This window comes from Diadema setosum, chromosome 4, assembly GCF_964275005.1.
Source record: "Diadema setosum chromosome 4, eeDiaSeto1, whole genome shotgun sequence".
Lineage (NCBI taxonomy): Eukaryota > Metazoa > Echinodermata > Echinoidea > Diadematoida > Diadematidae > Diadema > Diadema setosum.
Genome location: NC_092688.1, coordinates 13,917,096 through 13,938,612, shown reverse-complemented (window position 1 = coordinate 13,938,612; position 21,517 = coordinate 13,917,096). Strand labels below are relative to the sequence as shown.

Sequence of the window (21,517 nt, the reverse complement as noted above, 5' to 3'; positions counted from 1 at the left end):
CTTCACGTGCAACAGAGACCCATATTCCAAAATAGTTTTTTTCTGTCTCATTTTGTGCCCGGACAGTTCACCACTGAAATATTCAGCTGCCATATATCAAAGCTTTCAATATCCATCATTCAACTCTAGCCCACCATTTCAAACTATTCCTGGTTAAGTATTACCAACATACAAGCAATTCTACTCTCAAAATGACAGCTCTACCTTTACACAAGACATAATATTTTTTTCCCCTCATTTTCCACCAAGTTACACTAATTTCAGATGCAAGGTTTTCAATGCAGATGTAGTATTTGACCAAGGTATGATGCGACTTCAAGCCAGCAACAATGTAGGTGCCATACATTTTTGTCACTTACCTCTGATACAAGAGCCTTCCACTGAAGTGAAGCCTTCTTGACAGTAGCAGGATGGCTGGCCATTCCTCACCTCACACTCTGCATTCCTTCCACAGGTATAGATTTGGCACTCAGCACGTCCATTCACACACTGGCACTGTTCAGAACAGTCGGGCCGAGTCCAGCTCTCACCAGGCTACATAATGATATTTGCAAGATCAATCTACGTGAAACTTTGATCACAGAGTCATTCAGTCTACCCCAGTAATAAGGTAGTCTGTGCCTCACAGTAAGAATACAAATTGAAACCAGTCCTTGGATCAGATTTAAAACACGATTCAAATATAGAAGACTTTATAACATAGGATAACACCAAAAACATGGTATTTCAACTCATGAGCTTCTCATCACTTTCTTAACTCTTTAAGTGCTTACCGCGTATCTTTGAGGCCACTTACGACACACAATGTTTTTCATAACTGGTAGTATCGCTACAACAGAATGCATAATGGTATACACAAACACAAATCTTCTACACAATGTCTGAAATAAGACAATGAGATACATGTACATTCTCCTAGAAAATCAACTCATTTACGCACCTGTATGTACACATTGTTGTCCAGCGTACATCCGCACTCTGATCGGTACACGCATCTGTCTCCGTCCAAGACTTGATCGTCTGGACAGCGGCATGTCTCTTGGCAGGTCACATTACAGCTGACTGAACTGGAGGCTGATGAACAGGTTTCGGGACACCCGCTAGCACAGGCATCATACACTGTGTTCTCTGGACACTCGAATGCTGGTGGCAGAAAAGACAAACTCCTTCAAATTATTGCAGTGTCTCTGGTATGGCTTAGCTAGTATCACAAATTTTTCCTCAAACATAAAAATGCACAGTACAGTTCTATACGAATCTGTACTACAGGTTCTTTTGCAGCAAAAGAGATCCAATACTCTATATTCTGTCACTTCTACAGGAATGAAATCTCTGATAGATTGAGTACAAAGAGAATCCAGCGATGAGCAACACTGGCTCATATTGTACAACAGTCCTCAAAAGGGGTCTACTGCTACAAAATCATCTAGGCATTTCTTTTGGACAAAGCTCTCATATGACATTCCTGGCAACAGTAGCGGAATACAGGACTTACAACAAACAGGAGTCTCTGCCCTCCAGTCTCCAGGCTGCCCTCCGCTTTGCCTGCAGGCCTCAGCATACTCAGCCAAACTGTCACACAAGTATTCTTCTCCCAAGGCACATACATCATACGTGCAGGAATCGTAGAATGGATCAGGGTCCCGGAAGTCATGGCATGGAGCAAATGGTCCTGGAGAACAATCAAACAATTGCAGAACAATTGCTACTAACTCATGCTTCTTATCACAGAAATACACACAAAAACAGCCACATTTTCCAGAATAGAAAATGTTCCTTTGTCTTCAAGTTATCCTACAATGTTGTTACTTTCCTCACAATACAGCAATGGAGACCGTTTAGTGCTCAAAGACCAAACACATTACATACCATCTCTGTCCAGAATGATAGCACATAGTTCCTCCGACTCCCTAGTGGCATCTGAGTCGCCTTCACATGGATCTGTCGGTTCCGGCATGATGTCGAGACAATCGTCAACCCTCACCACCCAGCTATTTCCAAAGTCCGTTACAGAATTGGCCTTTTCACACATTGCAAAGGGTACAAAGAAGAAATAAGTTACCAATGAGGAATTAGGCATGATGAGGCATATTGTCCTCTCACAGTATATCTAATCACTGTAGCATTGGAAAAGAAGTACTGTGACTAGTGTCAAGTCTCAGCCTTCCTAACTCTTACATAAGGTTTATGCTGATAGCAACTACACACCAACACAAATCAGAAATAATGTTTAATGCTCACCCTGTACATGATGGGCACTTTTACAAATCTGTCTCTACTGTGTCCTACTTCAAAGACTAATCTAAATTCTATACTCACAAGATCTCCATTTGGTAATGTCCAGTCATTGCTGCTGTCTCCATCAAATGTTCCGCAAAGACCACAGCTCTGATTCCAGTAAGAATAGCTCAAAAAGATGTCTGCACTTCGTCTTCCATCATAGGATATCCACATGTAGTTGGTCAGCAATATCTATAAATTTCAATCAAGGGATGAGTATACCATGGTTTACAACTATCATATAGACCTCTGATAATAGATATGACATAAGAAACAGTGAAGATAGATTCAGATACATCTGTACTTCCAGACAGCTCACAAACCAACAATCAGGAACAATTCACCTCACAGCAATCTTATGAACACTGGTTAATAATAGGAGCAGCACAGGTCGTTAAAAACAACATCACTGATTTCAACTGAGTCGGCCAGTACACCACGTTAAAAAAGTAGGAAAGAATTATCTCCAACAGATTTACAGAGTAAGACAACAGGAAAGATCTCTGCATTTACCAGAAGAAGAAAAAAAAAATCACTCAATGCAGGGAATCGATTTCTCCTTATTTCTATGATGGAAAAGCAAATGCAGGTTTCTTATTCAATCTAAGATTATGTTCTTATAACCACAAAGTCTTACCAAGGACTTGAAGGTTCTGAAGATGATGATTCCATCACCAATGTATGGCAGGTTCTTACTGTAGTCAATGCCATTCACTCTCACTTTGAAGTCATAGATCAAAGAGTAGGTGTTGTTAGAGTCTTCCAACACCAGCTCACGAATGTAGGAAACCTCATCCGTGGGCAATCGTTTCTCGTTATCAGCCCACAGGTGGAATCTGTTGGAACCCAAGCAATCCTTGACCAGAGTGTAGTCACAGTCTCCTTGGAAGTTGTATTTCCTCTGATCAAAAGTGATGTAGTGAGGATCACCCCAAACTTGACAGAAGCCAGGAGCTGCAAAAACAATCACACAAACACACACATAAAAAGTCAAACTATTTCTTCACGTGCAACAGAGACCCATATTCCAAAATAGTTTCTTTCTGTCTCATTTTGTGCCTGGACAGTTCACCACTGAAATATTCAGCTGCCATACATCAAAGCTATCAATATCCAGCATTCAACTCTAGCCCACCATTTCAAACTATTCCTGGTTAAGTATTACCAACATACAAGCAATTCTACTCTCAAAATGACAGCTCTACCTTTACACAAGACATAATATCTTTTTCCCCTCATTTTCCACCAAGTTACACTAATTTCAGATGCGAGGTTTTCAATGCAGATGTAGTATTTGAGCAACCCATGAAGCGACTTCAAGCCAGCAACAATGTAGGTGCCATACATTTTTGTCACTTACCTCTGATACAAGAGCCTTCCACTGAAGTGAAGCCTTCTTGACAGTAGCAGGATGGCTGGCCATTCCTCACCTCACACTCTGCATTCCTTCCACAGGTATAGACTTGGCACTCAGCACGTCCATTCACACACTGGCACTGTTCAGAACAGTCAGGCCGAGTCCAGCTCTCACCAGGCTACATAATGATATTTGCAAGATCAATCTATGTGAAACTTTTATCACAGAGTCATTCAGTCTACCCCAGTAATACCGTAGTCTGTGCCTCACAGTAAGAATACAAATTGAAACCAGTCCTTGGATCAGATTTACAACATGATTCAAATATAGAAGACTTTATAACATAGAATAATACCAAAAGCACGGTATTTCAATTAATGAGCTTCTCATCACTTTCTTTACTCTTTAAGTGCTTACCGCGTATCTTTGAGGCCACTTACGACACACAATGTTTTTCATAACTGGTAGTATCGCTACGACAGAATGCATAATGGTATGCACAAACACAAATCTTCTACACAATGTCTGAAATAAGACAATGAGATACATGTACATTCTCCTAGAAAATCAACTCATTTACGCACCTGTATGTACACGTTGTTGTCCAGCGTGCATCCGCACTCTGATCGGTACACGCATCTGTCTCCCTCCAAGACTTGATCATCTGGACAGCGGCATGTCTCTTGGCAGGTCACATTACAGCTGACTGAACTGGAGGCTGATGAACAGGTTTCGGGACACCCGCTAGCACAGGCATCATACACTGTGTTCTCTGGACACTCGAATGCTGGTGGCAGAAAAGACAAACTCCATCAAATTATTGCAGTGTCTCTGGTATGGCTTAGCTAGTATCACAAATTTTTCCTCAAACATAAAAATGCACAGTACAGCTCTATACGAATCGGTACTACAGGTTCTTTTGCAACAAAAGAGATCCAATACTCTATATTCTGTCACTTCTACAGGAATGAAATCTCTGATAGATTGAGTACAAAGAGAATCCAGCGATGAGTAACACTCGCTCATATTGTACAACAGTCCTCAAAAGGGGTCTACTGCTACAAAATCATCTAGGCATTTCTTTTGGACAGAGCTCTCGTATGGCATTCCTCCCAACAGTAGAGGAATACAGGACTTACGACAAACAGGAGTCTCTGCCCTCCAGTCTCCAGGCTGCCCTCCGCTTTGCCTGCAGGCCTCAGCATACTCGGCCAAACTGTCACACAAGTATTCTTCTCCTAAGGCACATACATCATACGTGCAGGAATCGTAGAATGGATCAGGGTCCCGGAAGTCATGGCATGGAGCAAATGGTCCTGGACAACAATCAAGCAATCACAGAACAATTGCTACTAATTCATGCTTCTTACAAAAGAAATACACACAAAAACACCCACATTTTCCAGAATAGAAAATGTTCCTTGTCTTCAAGTTATCCTACAATGTTGTTACTTTCCTCAAAATACAGCAATGGAGACCGTTTAGCGCTCAAAGACCAAACACAATACATACCATCTCTGTCCAGAATGATGGCACATAGTTCCTCCGACTCCCTAGTGGCATCTGAGTCGCCTTCACATGGATCTGTCGGTTCCGGTATGATGTCAGGACACTCGTCAACCCTCACCACCCAGCTATTTCCAAAGTCCGTTACAGAATTGGCCTTTTCACACATTGCAAAGGGTACAAAGAAGAAATAAGTTACCAATGAGGAATCAGGCATGACCAGGCATATTGTCCTCTCACAGTATATCTAATCACTGTAGCATTGGAAAAGAAGTACTGTCAAGTCTCAGCCTTCCTAACTCTTTGATAAGCTTTGTCCTGATACCAACTACATACCATCTCAAATCAGAAATAATGTTTAATGCTCACCCTGTACAAGATGAGCACTTTTAAAAATCTGTCTCTACTGTGTCCTGCTTAAAAGACTCATCTAAATTCTATACTCACAAGATCTCCATTTGGTAATGTCCAGTCGTTGCTTCTGTCTCCATCAAATGTTCCGCATAGACCACAGCTCTGATTCCAGTAAGAATAGCTCAAAAAGATGTCTGCACTTCGTCTTCCGTCATAGGATATCCACATGTAGTTGGTCAGCAATTTCTATAAATTTCGGTCAAGGGATGTGTACACCATGGTTTAGAACTTTCATATTGACCTCTGATAACAGATATGACCTAAGAAACAGTCAAGATACATTCAGATACATCTGTACTTCCAGATAGCTCACATACCAACAATCAGGAACAATTCACCTCGCAGCAAGCTCATGAACACTAGTTATAATACGAGGAGTACAGGTCGTTAAAGACAACGCCATTGATTTCAACTGAGTCGGCCAGTACACCGTTATAAAAGCAGGAAAGAATTAACTCCAACAGATTTACAGGGTCAAGACGGTGCAAAAGATCTCTCCATTTACAAGAAAAAAAAAATCTCTCAAAGCAGGGAATCCATTTCCCCTCATTTCTATGTTGCAAAAGCAATTGCAGGTTTCTTATTCAATCTAAGATTATGTTCTTGTAACCACAAAGTCTTACCAAGGACTTGAAGGTTCTGAAGATGATGATTCCATCACCAATGTATGGCAGGTTCTTACTGTAGTCAATGCCATTCACTCTCACTTTGAAGTCATAGATCAAAGAGTAGGTGTTGTTAGAGTCTTCCAACACCAGCTCACGAATGTAGGAAACCTCATCTGTGGGCAATCGTTTCTCGTTATCAGCCCACAGGTGGAAGCTGTTGGAACCCAAGCAATCCTTGACCAAAGTGTAGTCGCAGTCTCCTTGGAAGTTGTATTTCCTTTGATCAAAAGTGATGTAGTGAGGATCACCCCAAACTTGACAGAAGCCAGGAGCTGCAAAAACAATCACACAAACACACACATAAAAAGTCAAACTATTTCTTCACGTGCAACAGAGACCCATATTCCAAAATAGTTTCTTTCTGTCTCATTTTGTGCCTGGACAGTTCACCACTGAAATATTCAGCTGCCATACATCAAAGCTATCAATATCCAGCATTCAACTCTAGCCCACCATTTCAAACTATTCCTGGTTAAGTATTACCAACATACAAGCAATTCTACTCTCAAAATGACAGCTCTACCTTTACACAAGACATAATATCTTTTTCTCCTCATTTTAAACCAAGTTACACTAATTTCAGATGCGAGGTTTTCAATGCAGATGTAGCATTTGAGCAACCCATGAAGCGACTTCAAGCCAGCAACAATGTAGGTGCCATACATTTTTGTCACTTACCTCTGATACAAGAGCCTTCCACTGAAGTGAAGCCTTCTTGACAGTAGCAGGATGGTTGGCCATTCCTCACCTCACACTCTGCATTCCTTCCACAGGTATAGACTTGGCACTCGGCACGTCCATTCACACACTGGCACTGTTCAGAACAGTCGGGCCGAGTCCAGCTCTCACCAGGCTACATAATGATATTTGCAAGATCAATCTACGTGAAACTTTTATCACAGAGTCATTCAGTCTACCCCAGTAATACCGTAGTCTGTGCCTCACAGTAAGAATACAAATTGAAACCAGTCCTTGGATCAGATTTACAACATGATTCAAATATAGAAGACTTTATAAGATAGAATAATACCAAAAGCATGGTATTTCAATTAATGAGCTTCTCATCACTTTCTTTACTCTTTAAGTGCTTACCGCGTATCTTTGAGGACACTTACGACACACAATGTTTTTCATAACTGGTAGTATCGCTACGACAGAATGCATAATGGTATGCACAAACACAAATCTTCTACACATTGTCTGAAATAAGACAATGAGATACATGTACATTCTCCTAGAAAATCAACTCATTTACGCACCTGTATGTACACGTTGTTGTCCAGCGTGCATCCGCACTCTGATCGGTACACGCATCTGTCTCCGTCCAAGACTTGATCGTCTGGACAGCGGCATGTCTCTTGGCAGGTCACATTACAGCTGACTGAACTGGAGGCTGATGAACAGGTTTCGGGACACCCGCTAGCACAGGCATCATACACTGTGTTCTCTGGACACTCGAATGCTGGTGGCAGAAAAGACAAACTCCATTAAATTATTGCAGTGTCTCTGGTATGGCTTAGCTAGTATCACAAATTTTTCCTCAAACATAAAAATGCACAGTACAGCTCTATACGAATCGGTACTACAGGTTCTTTTGCAACAAAAGAGATCCAATACTCTATATTCTGTCACTTCTACAGGAATGAAATCTCTGATAGATTGAGTACAAAGAGAATCCAGCGATGAGTAACACTCGCTCATATTGTACAACAGTCCTCAAAAGGGGTCTACTGCTACAAAATCATCTAGGCATTTCTTTTGGACAGAGCTCTCGTATGGCATTCCTCCCAACAGTAGAGGAATACAGGACTTACGACAAACAGGAGTCTCTGCCCTCCAGTCTCCAGGCTGCCCTCCGCTTTGCCTGCAGGCCTCAGCATACTCGGCCAAACTGTCACACAAGTATTCTTCTCCCAAGGCACATACATCATACGTGCAGGAATCGTAGAATGGATCAGGGTCCCGGAAGTCATGGCATGGAGCAAATGGTCCTGGACAACAATCAAGCAATCACAGAACAATTGCTACTAATTCATGCTTCTTACAAAAGAAATACACACAAAAACACCCACATTTTCCAGAATAGAAAATGTTCCTTGTCTTCAAGTTATCCTACAATGTTGTTACTTTCCTCAAAATACAGCAATGGAGACCGTTTAGCGCTCAAAGACCAAACACAATACATACCATCTCTGTCCAGAATGATGGCACATAGTTCCTCCGACTCCCTAGTGGCATCTGAGTCGCCTTCACATGGATCTGTCGGTTCCGGTATGATGTCAGGACACTCGTCAACCCTCACCACCCAGCTATTTCCAAAGTCCGTTACAGAATTGGCCTTTTCACACATTGCAAAGGGTACAAAGAAGAAATAAGTTACCAATGAGGAATCAGGCATGACCAGGCATATTGTCCTCTCACAGTATATCTAATCACTGTAGCATTGGAAAAGAAGTACTGTCAAGTCTCAGCCTTCCTAACTCTTTGATAAGCTTTGTCCTGATACCAACTACATACCATCTCAAATCAGAAATAATGTTTAATGCTCACCCTGTACAAGATGAGCACTTTTAAAAATCTGTCTCTACTGTGTCCTGCTTAAAAGACTCATCTAAATTCTATACTCACAAGATCTCCATTTGGTAATGTCCAGTCGTTGCTTCTGTCTCCATCAAATGTTCCGCATAGACCACAGCTCTGATTCCAGTAAGAATAGCTCAAAAAGATGTCTGCACTTCGTCTTCCGTCATAGGATATCCACATGTAGTTGGTCAGCAATTTCTATAAATTTCGGTCAAGGGATGTGTACACCATGGTTTAGAACTTTCATATTGACCTCTGATAACAGATATGACCTAAGAAACAGTCAAGATACATTCAGATACATCTGTACTTCCAGATAGCTCACATACCAACAATCAGGAACAATTCACCTCGCAGCAAGCTCATGAACATTAGTTATAATACGAGGAGTACAGGTCGTTAAAGACAACGCCATTGATTTCAACTGAGTCGGCCAGTACACCGTTATAAAAGCAGGAAAGAATTAACTCCAACAGATTTACAGGGTCAAGACGGTGCAAAAGATCTCTCCATTTACAAGAAAAAAAAAATCCCTCAAAGCAGGGAATCCATTTCCCCTCATTTCTATGTTGCAAAAGCAATTGCAGGTTTCTTATTCAATCTAAGATTATGTTCTTGTAACCACAAAGTCTTACCAAGGACTTGAAGGTTCTGAAGATGATGATTCCATCACCAATGTATGGCAGGTTCTTACTGTAGTCAATGCCATTCACTCTCACTTTGAAGTCATAGATCAAAGAGTAGGTGTTGTTAGAGTCTTCCAACACCAGCTCACGAATGTAGGAAACCTCATCTGTGGGCAATCGTTTCTCGTTATCAGCCCACAGGTGGAAGCTGTTGGAACCCAAGCAATCCTTGACCAGGGTGTAGTCGCAGTCTCCTTGGAAGTTGTATTTCCTCTGATCAAAAGTGATGTAATGAGGATCACCCCAAACTTGACAGAAGCCAGGAGCTGCAAAAACAATCACACAAACACACACATAAAAAGTCAAACTATTTCTTCACGTGCAACAGAGACCCATATTCCAAAATAGTTTCTTTCTGTCTCATTTTGTGCCTGGACAGTCCACCACTGAAATATTCAGCTGCCATACATCAAAGCTATCAATATCCAGCATTCAACTCTAGCCCACCATTTCAAACTATTCCTGGTTAAGTATTACCATCATACAAGCAATTCTACTCTCAAAATGACAGCTCTACCTTTACACAAGACATAATATCTTTTTCTCCTCATTTTAAACCAAGTTACACTAACTTTAGATGCGAGGTTTTCAATGCAGATGTAGTATTTGAGCAACCCATGAAGCGACTTCAAGCCAGCAACAATGTAGGTGCCATACATTTTTGTCACTTACCTCTGATACAAGAGCCTTCCACTGAAGTGAAGCCTTCTTGACAGTAGCAGGATGGCTGGCCATTCCTCACCTCACACTCTGCATTCCTTCCACAGGTATAGACTTGGCACTCGGCACGTCCATTCACACACTGGCACTGTTCAGAACAGTCGGGTCGAGTCCAGCTCTCACCAGGCTACATAATGATATTTGCAAGATCAATCTACGTGAAACTTTGATCACAGAGTCATTCAGTGTACCCCAGTAATACCGTAGTCTGTGCCTCACAGTAAGAATACAAATTGAAACCAGTCCTTGGATCAGATTTAAAACATGATTCAAATATAGAAGACTTTATAACATAGGATAACACCAAAAACATGGTATTTCAATTCATGAGCTTCTCATCACTTTCTTTACTCTTTAAGTGCTTACCGCGTATCTTTGAGGCCACTTACGACACACAATGTTTTTCATAACTGGTAGTATCGCTACGACAGAATGCATAATGGTATGCACAAACACATATCTTCTATACAATGTCTGAAATAAGACAATGAGATACATGTACATTCTCCTAGAAAATCAACTCATTTACGCACCTGTATGTACACGTTGTTGTCCAGCGTGCATCCGCACTCTGATCGGTACACGCATCTGTCTCCGTCCAAGACTTGATCGTCTGGACAGCGGCATGTCTCTTGGCAGGTCACATTACAGCTGACTGAACTGGAGGCTGATGAACAGGTTTCGGGACACCCGCTAGCACAGGCATCATACACTGTGTTCTCTGGACACTCGAATGCTGGTGGCAGAAAAGACAAACTCCATCAAATTATTGCAGTGTCTCTGGTATGGCTTAGCTAGTATCACAAATTTTTCCTCAAACATAAAAATGCACAGTACAGCTCTATACGAATCGGTACTACAGGTTCTTTTGCAACAAAAGAGATCCAATACTCTATATTCTGTCACTTCTACAGGAATGAAATCTCTGATAGATTGAGTACAAAGAGAATCCAGCGATGAGTAACACTCGCTCATATTGTACAACAGTCCTCAAAAGGGGTCTACTGCTACAAAATCATCTAGGCATTTCTTTTGGACAGAGCTCTCGTATGGCATTCCTCCCAACAGTAGAGGAATACAGGACTTACGACAAACAGGAGTCTCTGCCCTCCAGTCTCCAGGCTGCCCTCCGCTTTGCCTGCAGGCCTCAGCATACTCGGCCAAACTGTCACACAAGTATTCTTCTCCCAAGGCACATACATCATACGTGCAGGAATCGTAGAATGGATCAGGGTCCCGGAAGTCATGGCATGGAGCAAATGGTCCTGGACAACAATCAAGCAATCACAGAACAATTGCTACTAATTCATGCTTCTTACAAAAGAAATACACACAAAAACACCCACATTTTCCAGAATAGAAAATGTTCCTTGTCTTCAAGTTATCCTACAATGTTGTTACTTTCCTCAAAATACAGCAATGGAGACCGTTTAGCGCTCAAAGACCACACACAATACATACCATCTCTGTCCAGAATGATGGCACATAGTTCCTCCGACTCCCTAGTGGCATCTGAGTCGCCTTCACATGGATCTGTCGGTTCCGGTATGATGTCAGGACACTCGTCAACCCTCACCACCCAGCTATTTCCAAAGTCCGTTACAGAATTGGCCTTTTCACACATTGCAAAGGGTACAAAGAAGAAATAAGTTACCAATGAGGAATCAGGCATGACCAGGCATATTGTCCTCTCACAGTATATCTAATCACTGTAGCATTGGAAAAGAAGTACTGTCAAGTCTCAGCCTTCCTAACTCTTAGATAAGCTTTGTCCTGATACCAACTACATACCATCTCAAATCAGAAATAATGTTTAATGCTCACCCTGTACAAGATGAGCACTTTTAAAAATCTGTCTCTACTGTGTCCTGCTTAAAAGACTCATCTAAATTCTATACTCACAAGATCTCCATTTGGTAATGTCCAGTCGTTGCTTCTGTCTCCATCAAATGTTCCGCATAGACCACAGCTCTGATTCCAGTAAGAATAGCTCAAAAAGATGTCTGCACTTCGTCTTCCGTCATAGGATATCCACATGTAGTTGGTCAGCAATTTCTATAAATTTCGGTCAAGGGATGTGTACACCATGGTTTAGAACTTTCATATTGACCTCTGATAACAGATATGACCTAAGAAACAGTCAAGATACATTCAGATACATCTGTACTTCAAGATAGCTCACATACCAACAATCAGGAACAATTCACCTCGCAGCAAGCTCATGAACACTAGTTATAATACGAGGAGTACAGGTCGTTAAAGACAACGTCATTGATTTCAACTGAGTCGGCCAGTACACCGTTATAAAAGCAGGAAAGAATTAACTCCAACAGATTTACAGGGTCAAGACGGTGCAAAAGATCTCTCCATTTACAAGAAAAAAAAAATCCCTCAAAGCAGGGAATCCATTTCCCCTCATTTCTATGTTGCAAAAGCAATTGCAGGTTTCTTATTCAATCTAAGATTATGTTCTTGTAACCACAAAGTCTTACCAAGGACTTGAAGGTTCTGAAGATGATGATTCCATCACCAATGTATGGCAGGTTCTTACTGTAGTCAATGCCATTCACTCTCACTTTGAAGTCATAGATCAAAGAGTAGGTGTTGTTAGAGTCTTCCAACACCAGCTCACGAATGTAGGAAACCTCATCTGTGGGCAATCGTTTCTCGTTATCAGCCCACAGGTGGAAGCTGTTGGAACCCAAGCAATCCTTGACCAGGGTGTAGTCGCAGTCTCCTTGGAAGTTGTATTTCCTCTGATCAAAAGTGATGTAATGAGGATCACCCCAAACTTGACAGAAGCCAGGAGCTGCAAAAACAATCACACAAACACACACATAAAAAGTCAAACTATTTCTTCACGTGCAACAGAGACCCATATTCCAAAATAGTTTCTTTCTGTCTCATTTTGTGCCTGGACAGTCCACCACTGAAATATTCAGCTGCCATACATCAAAGCTATCAATATCCAGCATTCAACTCTAGCCCACCATTTCAAACTATTCCTGGTTAAGTATTACCATCATACAAGCAATTCTACTCTCAAAATGACAGCTCTACCTTTACACAAGACATAATATCTTTTTCTCCTCATTTTAAACCAAGTTACACTAACTTTAGATGCGAGGTTTTCAATGCAGATGTAGTATTTGAGCAACCCATGAAGCGACTTCAAGCCAGCAACAATGTAGGTGCCATACATTTTTGTCACTTACCTCTGATACAAGAGCCTTCCACTGAAGTGAAGCCTTCTTGACAGTAGCAGGATGGCTGGCCATTCCTCACCTCACACTCTGCATTCCTTCCACAGGTATAGACTTGGCACTCGGCACGTCCATTCACACACTGGCACTGTTCAGAACAGTCGGGTCGAGTCCAGCTCTCACCAGGCTACATAATGATATTTGCAAGATCAATCTACGTGAAACTTTGATCACAGAGTCATTCAGTGTACCCCAGTAATACCGTAGTCTGTGCCTCACAGTAAGAATACAAATTGAAACCAGTCCTTGGATCAGATTTAAAACATGATTCAAATATAGAAGACTTTATAACATAGGATAACACCAAAAACATGGTATTTCAATTCATGAGCTTCTCATCACTTTCTTTACTCTTTAAGTGCTTACCGCGTATCTTTGAGGCCACTTACGACACACAATGTTTTTCATAACTGGTAGTATCGCTACGACAGAATGCATAATGGTATGCACAAACACATATCTTCTATACAATGTCTGAAATAAGACAATGAGATACATGTACATTCTCCTAGAAAATCAACTCATTTACGCACCTGTATGTACACGTTGTTGTCCAGCGTGCATCCGCACTCTGATCGGTACACGCATCTGTCTCCGTCCAAGACTTGATCGTCTGGACAGCGGCATGTCTCTTGGCAGGTCACATTACAGCTGACTGAACTGGAGGCTGATGAACAGGTTTCGGGACACCCGCTAGCACAGGCATCATACACTGTGTTCTCTGGACACTCGAATGCTGGTGGCAGAAAAGACAAACTCCATCAAATTATTGCAGTGTCTCTGGTATGGCTTAGCTAGTATCACAAATTTTTCCTCAAACATAAAAATGCACAGTACAGCTCTATACGAATCGGTACTACAGGTTCTTTTGCAACAAAAGAGATCCAATACTCTATATTCTGTCACTTCTACAGGAATGAAATCTCTGATAGATTGAGTACAAAGAGAATCCAGCGATGAGTAACACTCGCTCATATTGTACAACAGTCCTCAAAAGGGGTCTACTGCTACAAAATCATCTAGGCATTTCTTTTGGACAGAGCTCTCGTATGGCATTCCTCCCAACAGTAGAGGAATACAGGACTTACGACAAACAGGAGTCTCTGCCCTCCAGTCTCCAGGCTGCCCTCCGCTTTGCCTGCAGGCCTCAGCATACTCGGCCAAACTGTCACACAAGTATTCTTCTCCCAAGGCACATACATCATACGTGCAGGAATCGTAGAATGGATCAGGGTCCCGGAAGTCATGGCATGGAGCAAATGGTCCTGGACAACAATCAAGCAATCACAGAACAATTGCTACTAATTCATGCTTCTTACAACAGAAATACACACAAAAACACCCACATTTTCCAGAATAGAAAATGTTCCTTGTCTTCAAGTTATCCTACAATGTTGTTACTTTCCTCAAAATACAGCAATGGAGACCGTTTAGCGCTCAAAGACCACACACAATACATACCATCTCTGTCCAGAATGATGGCACATAGTTCCTCCGACTCCCTAGTGGCATCTGAGTCGCCTTCACATGGATCTGTCGGTTCCGGTATGATGTCAGGACACTCGTCAACCCTCACCACCCAGCTATTTCCAAAGTCCGTTACAGAATTGGCCTTTTCACACATTGCAAAGGGTACAAAGAAGAAATAAGTTACCAATGAGGAATCAGGCATGACCAGGCATATTGTCCTCTCACAGTATATCTAATCACTGTAGCATTGGAAAAGAAGTACTGTCAAGTCTCAGCCTTCCTAACTCTTAGATAAGCTTTGTCCTGATACCAACTACATACCATCTCAAATCAGAAATAATGTTTAATGCTCACCCTGTACAAGATGAGCACTTTTAAAAATCTGTCTCTACTGTGTCCTGCTTAAAAGACTCATCTAAATTCTATACTCACAAGATCTCCATTTGGTAATGTCCAGTCGTTGCTTCTGTCTCCATCAAATGTTCCGCATAGACCACAGCTCTGATTCCAGTAAGAATAGCTCAAAAAGATGTCTGCACTTCGTCTTCCGTCATAGGATATCCACATGTAGTTGGTCAGCAATTTCTATAAATTTCGGTCAAGGGATGTGTACACCATGGTTTAGAACTTTCATATTGACCTCTGATAACAGATATGACCTAAGAAACAGTCAAGATACATTCAGATACATCTGTACTTCAAGATAGCTCACATACCAACAATCAGGAACAATTCACCTCGCAGCAAGCTCATGAACACTAGTTATAATACGAGGAGTACAGGTCGTTAAAGACAACGTCATTGATTTCAGCTGAGTCGGCCAGTACACCGTTATAAAAGCAGGAAAGAATTAACTCCAACAGATTTACAGGGTCAAGACGGTGCAAAAGATCTCTCCATTTACAAGAAAAAAAAAATCCCTCAAAGCAGGGAATCCATTTCCCCTCATTTCTATGTTGCAAAAGCAATTGCAGGTTTCTTATTCAATCTAAGATTATGTTCTTGTAACCACAAAGTCTTACCAAGGACTTGAAGGTTCTGAAGATGATGATTCCATCACCAATGTATGGCAGGTTCTTACTGTAGTCAATGCCATTCACTCTCACTTTGAAGTCATAGATCAAAGAGTAGGTGTTGTTAGAGTCTTCCAACACCAGCTCACGAATGTAGGAAACCTTATCCGTGGGCAATCGTTTCTCGTTATCAGCCCAGAGGTGGAAGCTGCTGGAACCCAAGCAATCCTTGACCAGGGTGTAGTCGCAGTCTCCTTGGAAGTTGTATTTCCTCTGATCAAAAGTGATGTAGTGAGGATCACCCCAAACTTGACAGAAGCCAGGAGCTGCAGAAACAATCACACAAACACACACATAAAAAGTCAAACTATTTCTTCACGTGCAACAGAGACCCATATTCCAAAATAGTTTCTTTCTGTCTCATTTTGTGCCTGGACAGTTCACCACTGAAATATTCAGCTGCCATACATCAAAGCTATCAATATCCAGCATTCAACTCTAGCCCACCATTTCAAACTATTCCTGGTTAAGTATTACCATCATACAAGCAATTCTACTCTCAAAATGACAGCTCTACCTTTACACAAGACATAATATCTTTTTCTCCTCATTTTAAACCAAGTTACACTAACTTTAGATGCGAGGTTTTCAATGCAGATGTAGTATTTGAGCAACCCATGAAGCGACTTCAAGCCAGCAACAATGTAGGTGCCATACATTTTTGTCACTTACCTCTGATACAAGAGCCTTCCACTGAAGTGAAGCCTTCTTGACAGTAGCAGGATGGCTGGCCATTCCTCACCTCACACTCTGCATTCCTTCCACAGGTATAGACTTGGCACTCGGCACGTCCATTCACACACTGGCACTGTTCAGAACAGTCGGGTCGAGTCCAGCTCTCACCAGGCTACATAATGATATTTGCAAGATCAATCTACGTGAAACTTTGATCACAGAGTCATTCAGTGTACCCCAGTAATACCGTAGTCTGTGCCTCACAGTAAGAATACAAATTGAAACCAGTCCTTGGATCAGATTTAAAACATGATTCAAATATAGAAGACTTTATAACATAGGATAACACCAAAAACATGGTATTTCAATTCATGAGCTTCTCATCACTTTCTTTACTCTTTAAGTGCTTACCGCGTATCTTTGAGGCCACTTACGACACACAATGTTTTTCATAACTGGTAGTATCGCTACGACAGAATGCATAATGGTATGCACAAACACATATCTTCTATACAATGTCTGAAATAAGACAATGAGATACATGTACATTCTCCTAGAAAATCAACTCATTTACGCACCTGTATGTACACGTTGTTGTCCAGCGTGCATCCGCACTCTGATCGGTACACGCATCTGTCTCCGTCCAAGACTTGATCGTCTGGACAGCGGCATGTCTCTTGGCAGGTCACATTACAGCTGACTGAACTGGAGGCTGATGAACAGGTTTCGGGACACCCGCTAGCACAGGCATCATACACTGTGTTCTCTGGACACTCGAATGCTGGTGGCAGAAAAGACAAACTCCATCAAATTATTGCAGTGTCTCTGGTATGGCTTAGCTAGTATCACAAATTTTTCCTCAAACATAAAAATGCACAGTACAGCTCTATACGAATCGGTACTACAGGTTCTTTTGCAACAAAAGAGATCCAATACTCTATATTCTGTCACTTCTACAGGAATGAAATCTCTGATAGATTGAGTACAAAGAGAATCCAGCGATGAGTAACACTCGCTCATATTGTACAACAGTCCTCAAAAGGGGTCTACTGCTACAAAATCATCTAGGCATTTCTTTTGGACAGAGCTCTCGTATGGCATTCCTCCCAACAGTAGAGGAATACAGGACTTACGACAAACAGGAGTCTCTGCCCTCCAGTCTCCAGGCTGCCCTCCGCTTTGCCTGCAGGCCTCAGCATACTCGGCCAAACTGTCACACAAGTATTCTTCTCCCAAGGCACATACATCATACGTGCAGGAATCGTAGAATGGATCAGGGTCCCGGAAGTCATGGCATGGAGCAAATGGTCCTGGACAACAATCAAGCAATCACAGAACAATTCCTACTATATTCATGCTTCTTACAAAAGAAATACACACAAAAACACCCACATTTTCCAAGAATAGAAAATGTTCCTTGTCTTCAAGTTATCCTACAATGTTGTTACTTTCCTCAAAATACAGCAATGGAGACCGTTTAGCGCTCAAAGACCAAACACAATACATACCATCTCTGTCCAGAATGATGGCACATAGTTCCTCCGACTCCCTAGTGGCATCTGAGTCGCCTTCACATGGATCTGTCGGTTCCGGTATGATGTCAGGACACTCGTCAACCCTCACCACCCAGCTATTTCCAAAGTCCGTTACAGAATTGGCCTTTTCACACATTGCAAAGGGTACAAAGAAGAAATAAGTTACCAATGAGGAATCAGGCATGACCAGGCATATTGTCCTCTCACAGTATATCTAATCACTGTAGCATTGGAAAAGAAGTACTGTCAAGTCTCAGCCTTCCTAACTCTTAGATAAGCTTTGTCCTGATACCAACTACATACCATCTCAAATCAGAAATAATGTTTAATGCTCACCCTGTACAAGATGAGCACTTTTAAAAATCTGTCTCTACTGTGTCCTGCTTAAAAGACTCATCTAAATTCTATACTCACAAGATCTCCATTTGGTAATGTCCAGTCGTTGCTTCTGTCTCCATCAAATGTTCCGCATAGACCACAGCTCTGATTCCAGTAAGAATAGCTCAAAAAGATGTCTGCACTTCGTCTTCCGTCATAGGATATCCACATGTAGTTGGTCAGCAATTTCTATAAATTTCAGTCAAGGGATGTATACACCATGTTTTACAACTTTCATATTGACCTCTGATAACAGATATGACCTAAGAAACAGCCAAGATACATTCAGACACATCTGTACTTCTAGATAGCTCACATACCAACAATGAGGAACAATTCACCTGGCAGCAAGCTTATGAACACAAGTTATAATACGAACAGTACAGGTCGTTAAAACAATGTCATTGATTTCAACTGAGTCGGCCAGTACACCGTTATAAATGTAGGAAAGAATTAACTCCAACAGATTTACAGGGTCAAGACAGTGCAAAAGATCTCTCCATTTACCAGAAAAAAAAAAATCCCTCAAAGCAGGGAATCCATTTCTCCTCATTTCTATGTTGCAAAAGCAATTGCAGGTTTCTTATTCAATCTAAGATTATGTTCTTGTAACCACAAAGTCTTACCAAGGACTTGAAGGTTCTGAAGATGATGATTCCATCACCAATGTATGGCAGGTTTTTACTGTAGTCAATGCCATTCACTCTCACTTTGAAGTCATAGATCAAAGAGTAGGTGTTGTTAGAGTCTTCCAACACCAGCTCACGAATGTAGGAAACCTTATCCGTGGGCAATCGTTTCTCGTTATCAGCCCACAGGTGGAAGCTGTTGGAACCCAAGCAATCCTTGACCAGGGTGTAGTCGCAGTCTCCTTGGAAGTTGTATTTCCTCTGATCAAAAGTGATGTAGTGAGGATCACCCCAAACTTGACAGAAGCCAGGAGCTGCAAAAACAATCATACAAACACACACATAATAAGTCAAACTATATCTTCACTTGCAACAGAGACCCATATTCCAAAATAGTTTCTTTCTGTCTCATTTTGTGCCTGGGCAGTTCACCACTGAAATATTCAGCTGCCATATATCAAAGGTATCAATATCCATCATTCAACTCTAGCCCGCCATATCAAACTATTCCTGGTTAAGTACTGCCAACATACAAGCAATTCTACTCTCAAAATGACGGCTCTACCTTTACACAAAACATAATAGATTTTCCCCTTCATATTCCACCAAGTTACACTAATTTCAGATGCGAGGTTTTCAATGCAGATGTAGTATTTGAGCAACACATGATGCGACTTCAAGCCAGCAACATTGTAGTTGCCATACATTTTTGTCACTTACCTCTGATACAAGAGCCTTCCACTGAAGTAAAGCCTTCTTGACAGTAGCAGGACGGCTGGCCATTCCTCACCTCACACTCTGCATTCCTTCCACAGGTATAGACTTGGCACTCGGCACGTCCATTCACACACTGGCAATGTTCAGAACAGTCAGGTTGGGTCCAGCTCTCACCAGGCTTCAAGAAAAGTAAAGTAGAATATGAAGCCAATTAATGGTTAAGTCATTCACAAAAAAAAAATAAAAGTCATTAAATGAGACATGTAAAGACCCTGTAATGGGGAAATAACATTATTAAATAGTATATGTAATACTAAATATTTATCAACATTCACAAAGTGTTGGAATCACCCATGTCAAGGCAAATTTTGTCAATGAAAAACATTCGCATTGTCAATGATTAAGTGATGTATTTTCACTTCTCAACTTTAAGTACCTCCCGCATGCATCGCTCAGCACTCTTTCCAAGAAATCCCTCTATCTTTGCTCTCATTTCTTTGATATCATAATATCACTGAATGTACCTTTTCTTCTGCAACAACAAATACTTACAAAAATGTCATTAAGGATTTATATCACATACATTTAGTTAAACCTAAATACATTTCTTCATTAAAAAGGTAAAGTCACTCACCGGCAAGTAAACATTGTTGTCTAGAGTGCAGCCACATTCTGAGGGGTCAATACAGTCATCTCCATCTCTTACAAATCCATCAGCACATCGACATGTCTCTTCGCAGGTCACATTACAGCTGACTGAACTGGAGGCTGATGAACAGGTTTCGGGACACCCGCTAGCACAGGCATCATACACTGTGTTCTCTGGACACTCGAATGCTGGTGGCAGAAAAGACAAACTCCATTAAATTATTGGAGTGTCTTTGGTATCCCTCAGCTGGTATCATAAATTTTTCCTCAAACATAAAAATGCACAGTACAGCTCTGTACTAATCTGTACTACAGGTTCTTTTGCAACAAAAGAGATCCAATACTCTATATTCTGTCAGTTCTACAAGAATGAAATCTCTGATAGATTGAGTACAAAGAGAATACAGCGATGAGCAACACTGGCTCATATTGTACAACAGTCCTCAAAAGGTGTCTACTAGGCGTCTACTGCTACAAAATCATCTAGGCATTTCTTTTGGACAGAGCTCTCGTATGACATTCCTTGCAACAGTAGCGGAATACACGACTTACGACAAACAGGAGTCTCTGCCCTCCAGTCTTCAGGCTGCCCTCCGCTTTGCCTGCAGGCCTCAGCATACTCAGCCAAACTGTCACACAAGTATTCTTCTCCCAAGGCACATACATCATATGTGCAGGAATCGTAGAATGGATCAGGGTCCCGGAAGTCATGGCATGGAGCAAATGGTCCTGGACAACAATCAAGCAATCACAGAACAATTGCTACTAATTCATGCTTCTTACAAAAGAAATACACACAAAAACACCCACATTTTCCAGAATAGGAAATGTTCCTTGTCTTCAAGTTATCCTACAATGTTGTTACTTTCCTCAAAATACAGCAATGGAGACCGTTTAGCGCTCAAAGACCAAACA

At 41.5% G+C, this 21,517-nt stretch overlaps 3 protein-coding genes across 3 annotated transcripts in view; all 3 read right to left on the bottom strand.

Annotated features, from left to right (window-relative positions):
* Nucleotides 1–5,312, bottom strand: part of LOC140227632 (IgGFc-binding protein-like) — a 62,226-nt gene extending 56,914 nt beyond the window's left edge. Inside the window, exons 1-10 of the mRNA XM_072308050.1 lie at nucleotides 5,150–5,312; nucleotides 4,777–4,953; nucleotides 4,222–4,424; nucleotides 3,641–3,815; nucleotides 2,918–3,234; nucleotides 2,320–2,472; nucleotides 1,870–2,020; nucleotides 1,496–1,672; nucleotides 941–1,143; nucleotides 360–534 (exon numbers count right to left, since the gene is read on the bottom strand). Of these exons, the coding sequence (XP_072164151.1) occupies nucleotides 360–534; nucleotides 941–1,143; nucleotides 1,496–1,672; nucleotides 1,870–2,020; nucleotides 2,320–2,472; nucleotides 2,918–3,234; nucleotides 3,641–3,815; nucleotides 4,222–4,424; nucleotides 4,777–4,953; nucleotides 5,150–5,312 (1,894 nt within the window). The remainder of the gene's footprint in view (nucleotides 1–359; nucleotides 535–940; nucleotides 1,144–1,495; nucleotides 1,673–1,869; nucleotides 2,021–2,319; nucleotides 2,473–2,917; nucleotides 3,235–3,640; nucleotides 3,816–4,221; nucleotides 4,425–4,776; nucleotides 4,954–5,149) is intronic.
* Nucleotides 5,313–5,569: 257 nt separating this feature from the next.
* LOC140227630 (IgGFc-binding protein-like) lies at nucleotides 5,570–18,366 on the bottom strand. The gene is made up of 23 exons (XM_072308049.1): nucleotides 18,204–18,366; nucleotides 17,829–18,005; nucleotides 17,274–17,476; nucleotides 16,693–16,867; nucleotides 15,970–16,286; nucleotides 14,939–15,089; nucleotides 14,566–14,742; nucleotides 14,011–14,213; nucleotides 13,430–13,604; nucleotides 12,707–13,023; nucleotides 12,117–12,269; nucleotides 11,676–11,826; nucleotides 11,303–11,479; nucleotides 10,748–10,950; nucleotides 10,167–10,341; nucleotides 9,444–9,760; nucleotides 8,854–9,006; nucleotides 8,413–8,563; nucleotides 8,040–8,216; nucleotides 7,485–7,687; nucleotides 6,904–7,078; nucleotides 6,181–6,497; nucleotides 5,570–5,743 (listed from the first exon to the last, which is right to left on the bottom strand). The coding sequence occupies exons 1-23, from the start codon at nucleotides 18,364–18,366 to the stop codon at nucleotides 5,570–5,572; spliced, it is 4,584 nt and encodes a 1,527-aa protein (XP_072164150.1).
* Nucleotides 18,367–18,623: 257 nt separating this feature from the next.
* LOC140227629 (uncharacterized) overlaps nucleotides 18,624–21,517 on the bottom strand; it is a 131,969-nt gene continuing 129,075 nt past the window's right edge. The window contains exons 168-172 of the mRNA XM_072308048.1: nucleotides 21,155–21,331; nucleotides 20,589–20,791; nucleotides 19,958–20,132; nucleotides 19,235–19,551; nucleotides 18,624–18,797 (exon numbers count right to left, since the gene is read on the bottom strand). Coding sequence (XP_072164149.1) covers nucleotides 18,624–18,797; nucleotides 19,235–19,551; nucleotides 19,958–20,132; nucleotides 20,589–20,791; nucleotides 21,155–21,331 — 1,046 coding nt within the window. The remainder of the gene's footprint in view (nucleotides 18,798–19,234; nucleotides 19,552–19,957; nucleotides 20,133–20,588; nucleotides 20,792–21,154; nucleotides 21,332–21,517) is intronic.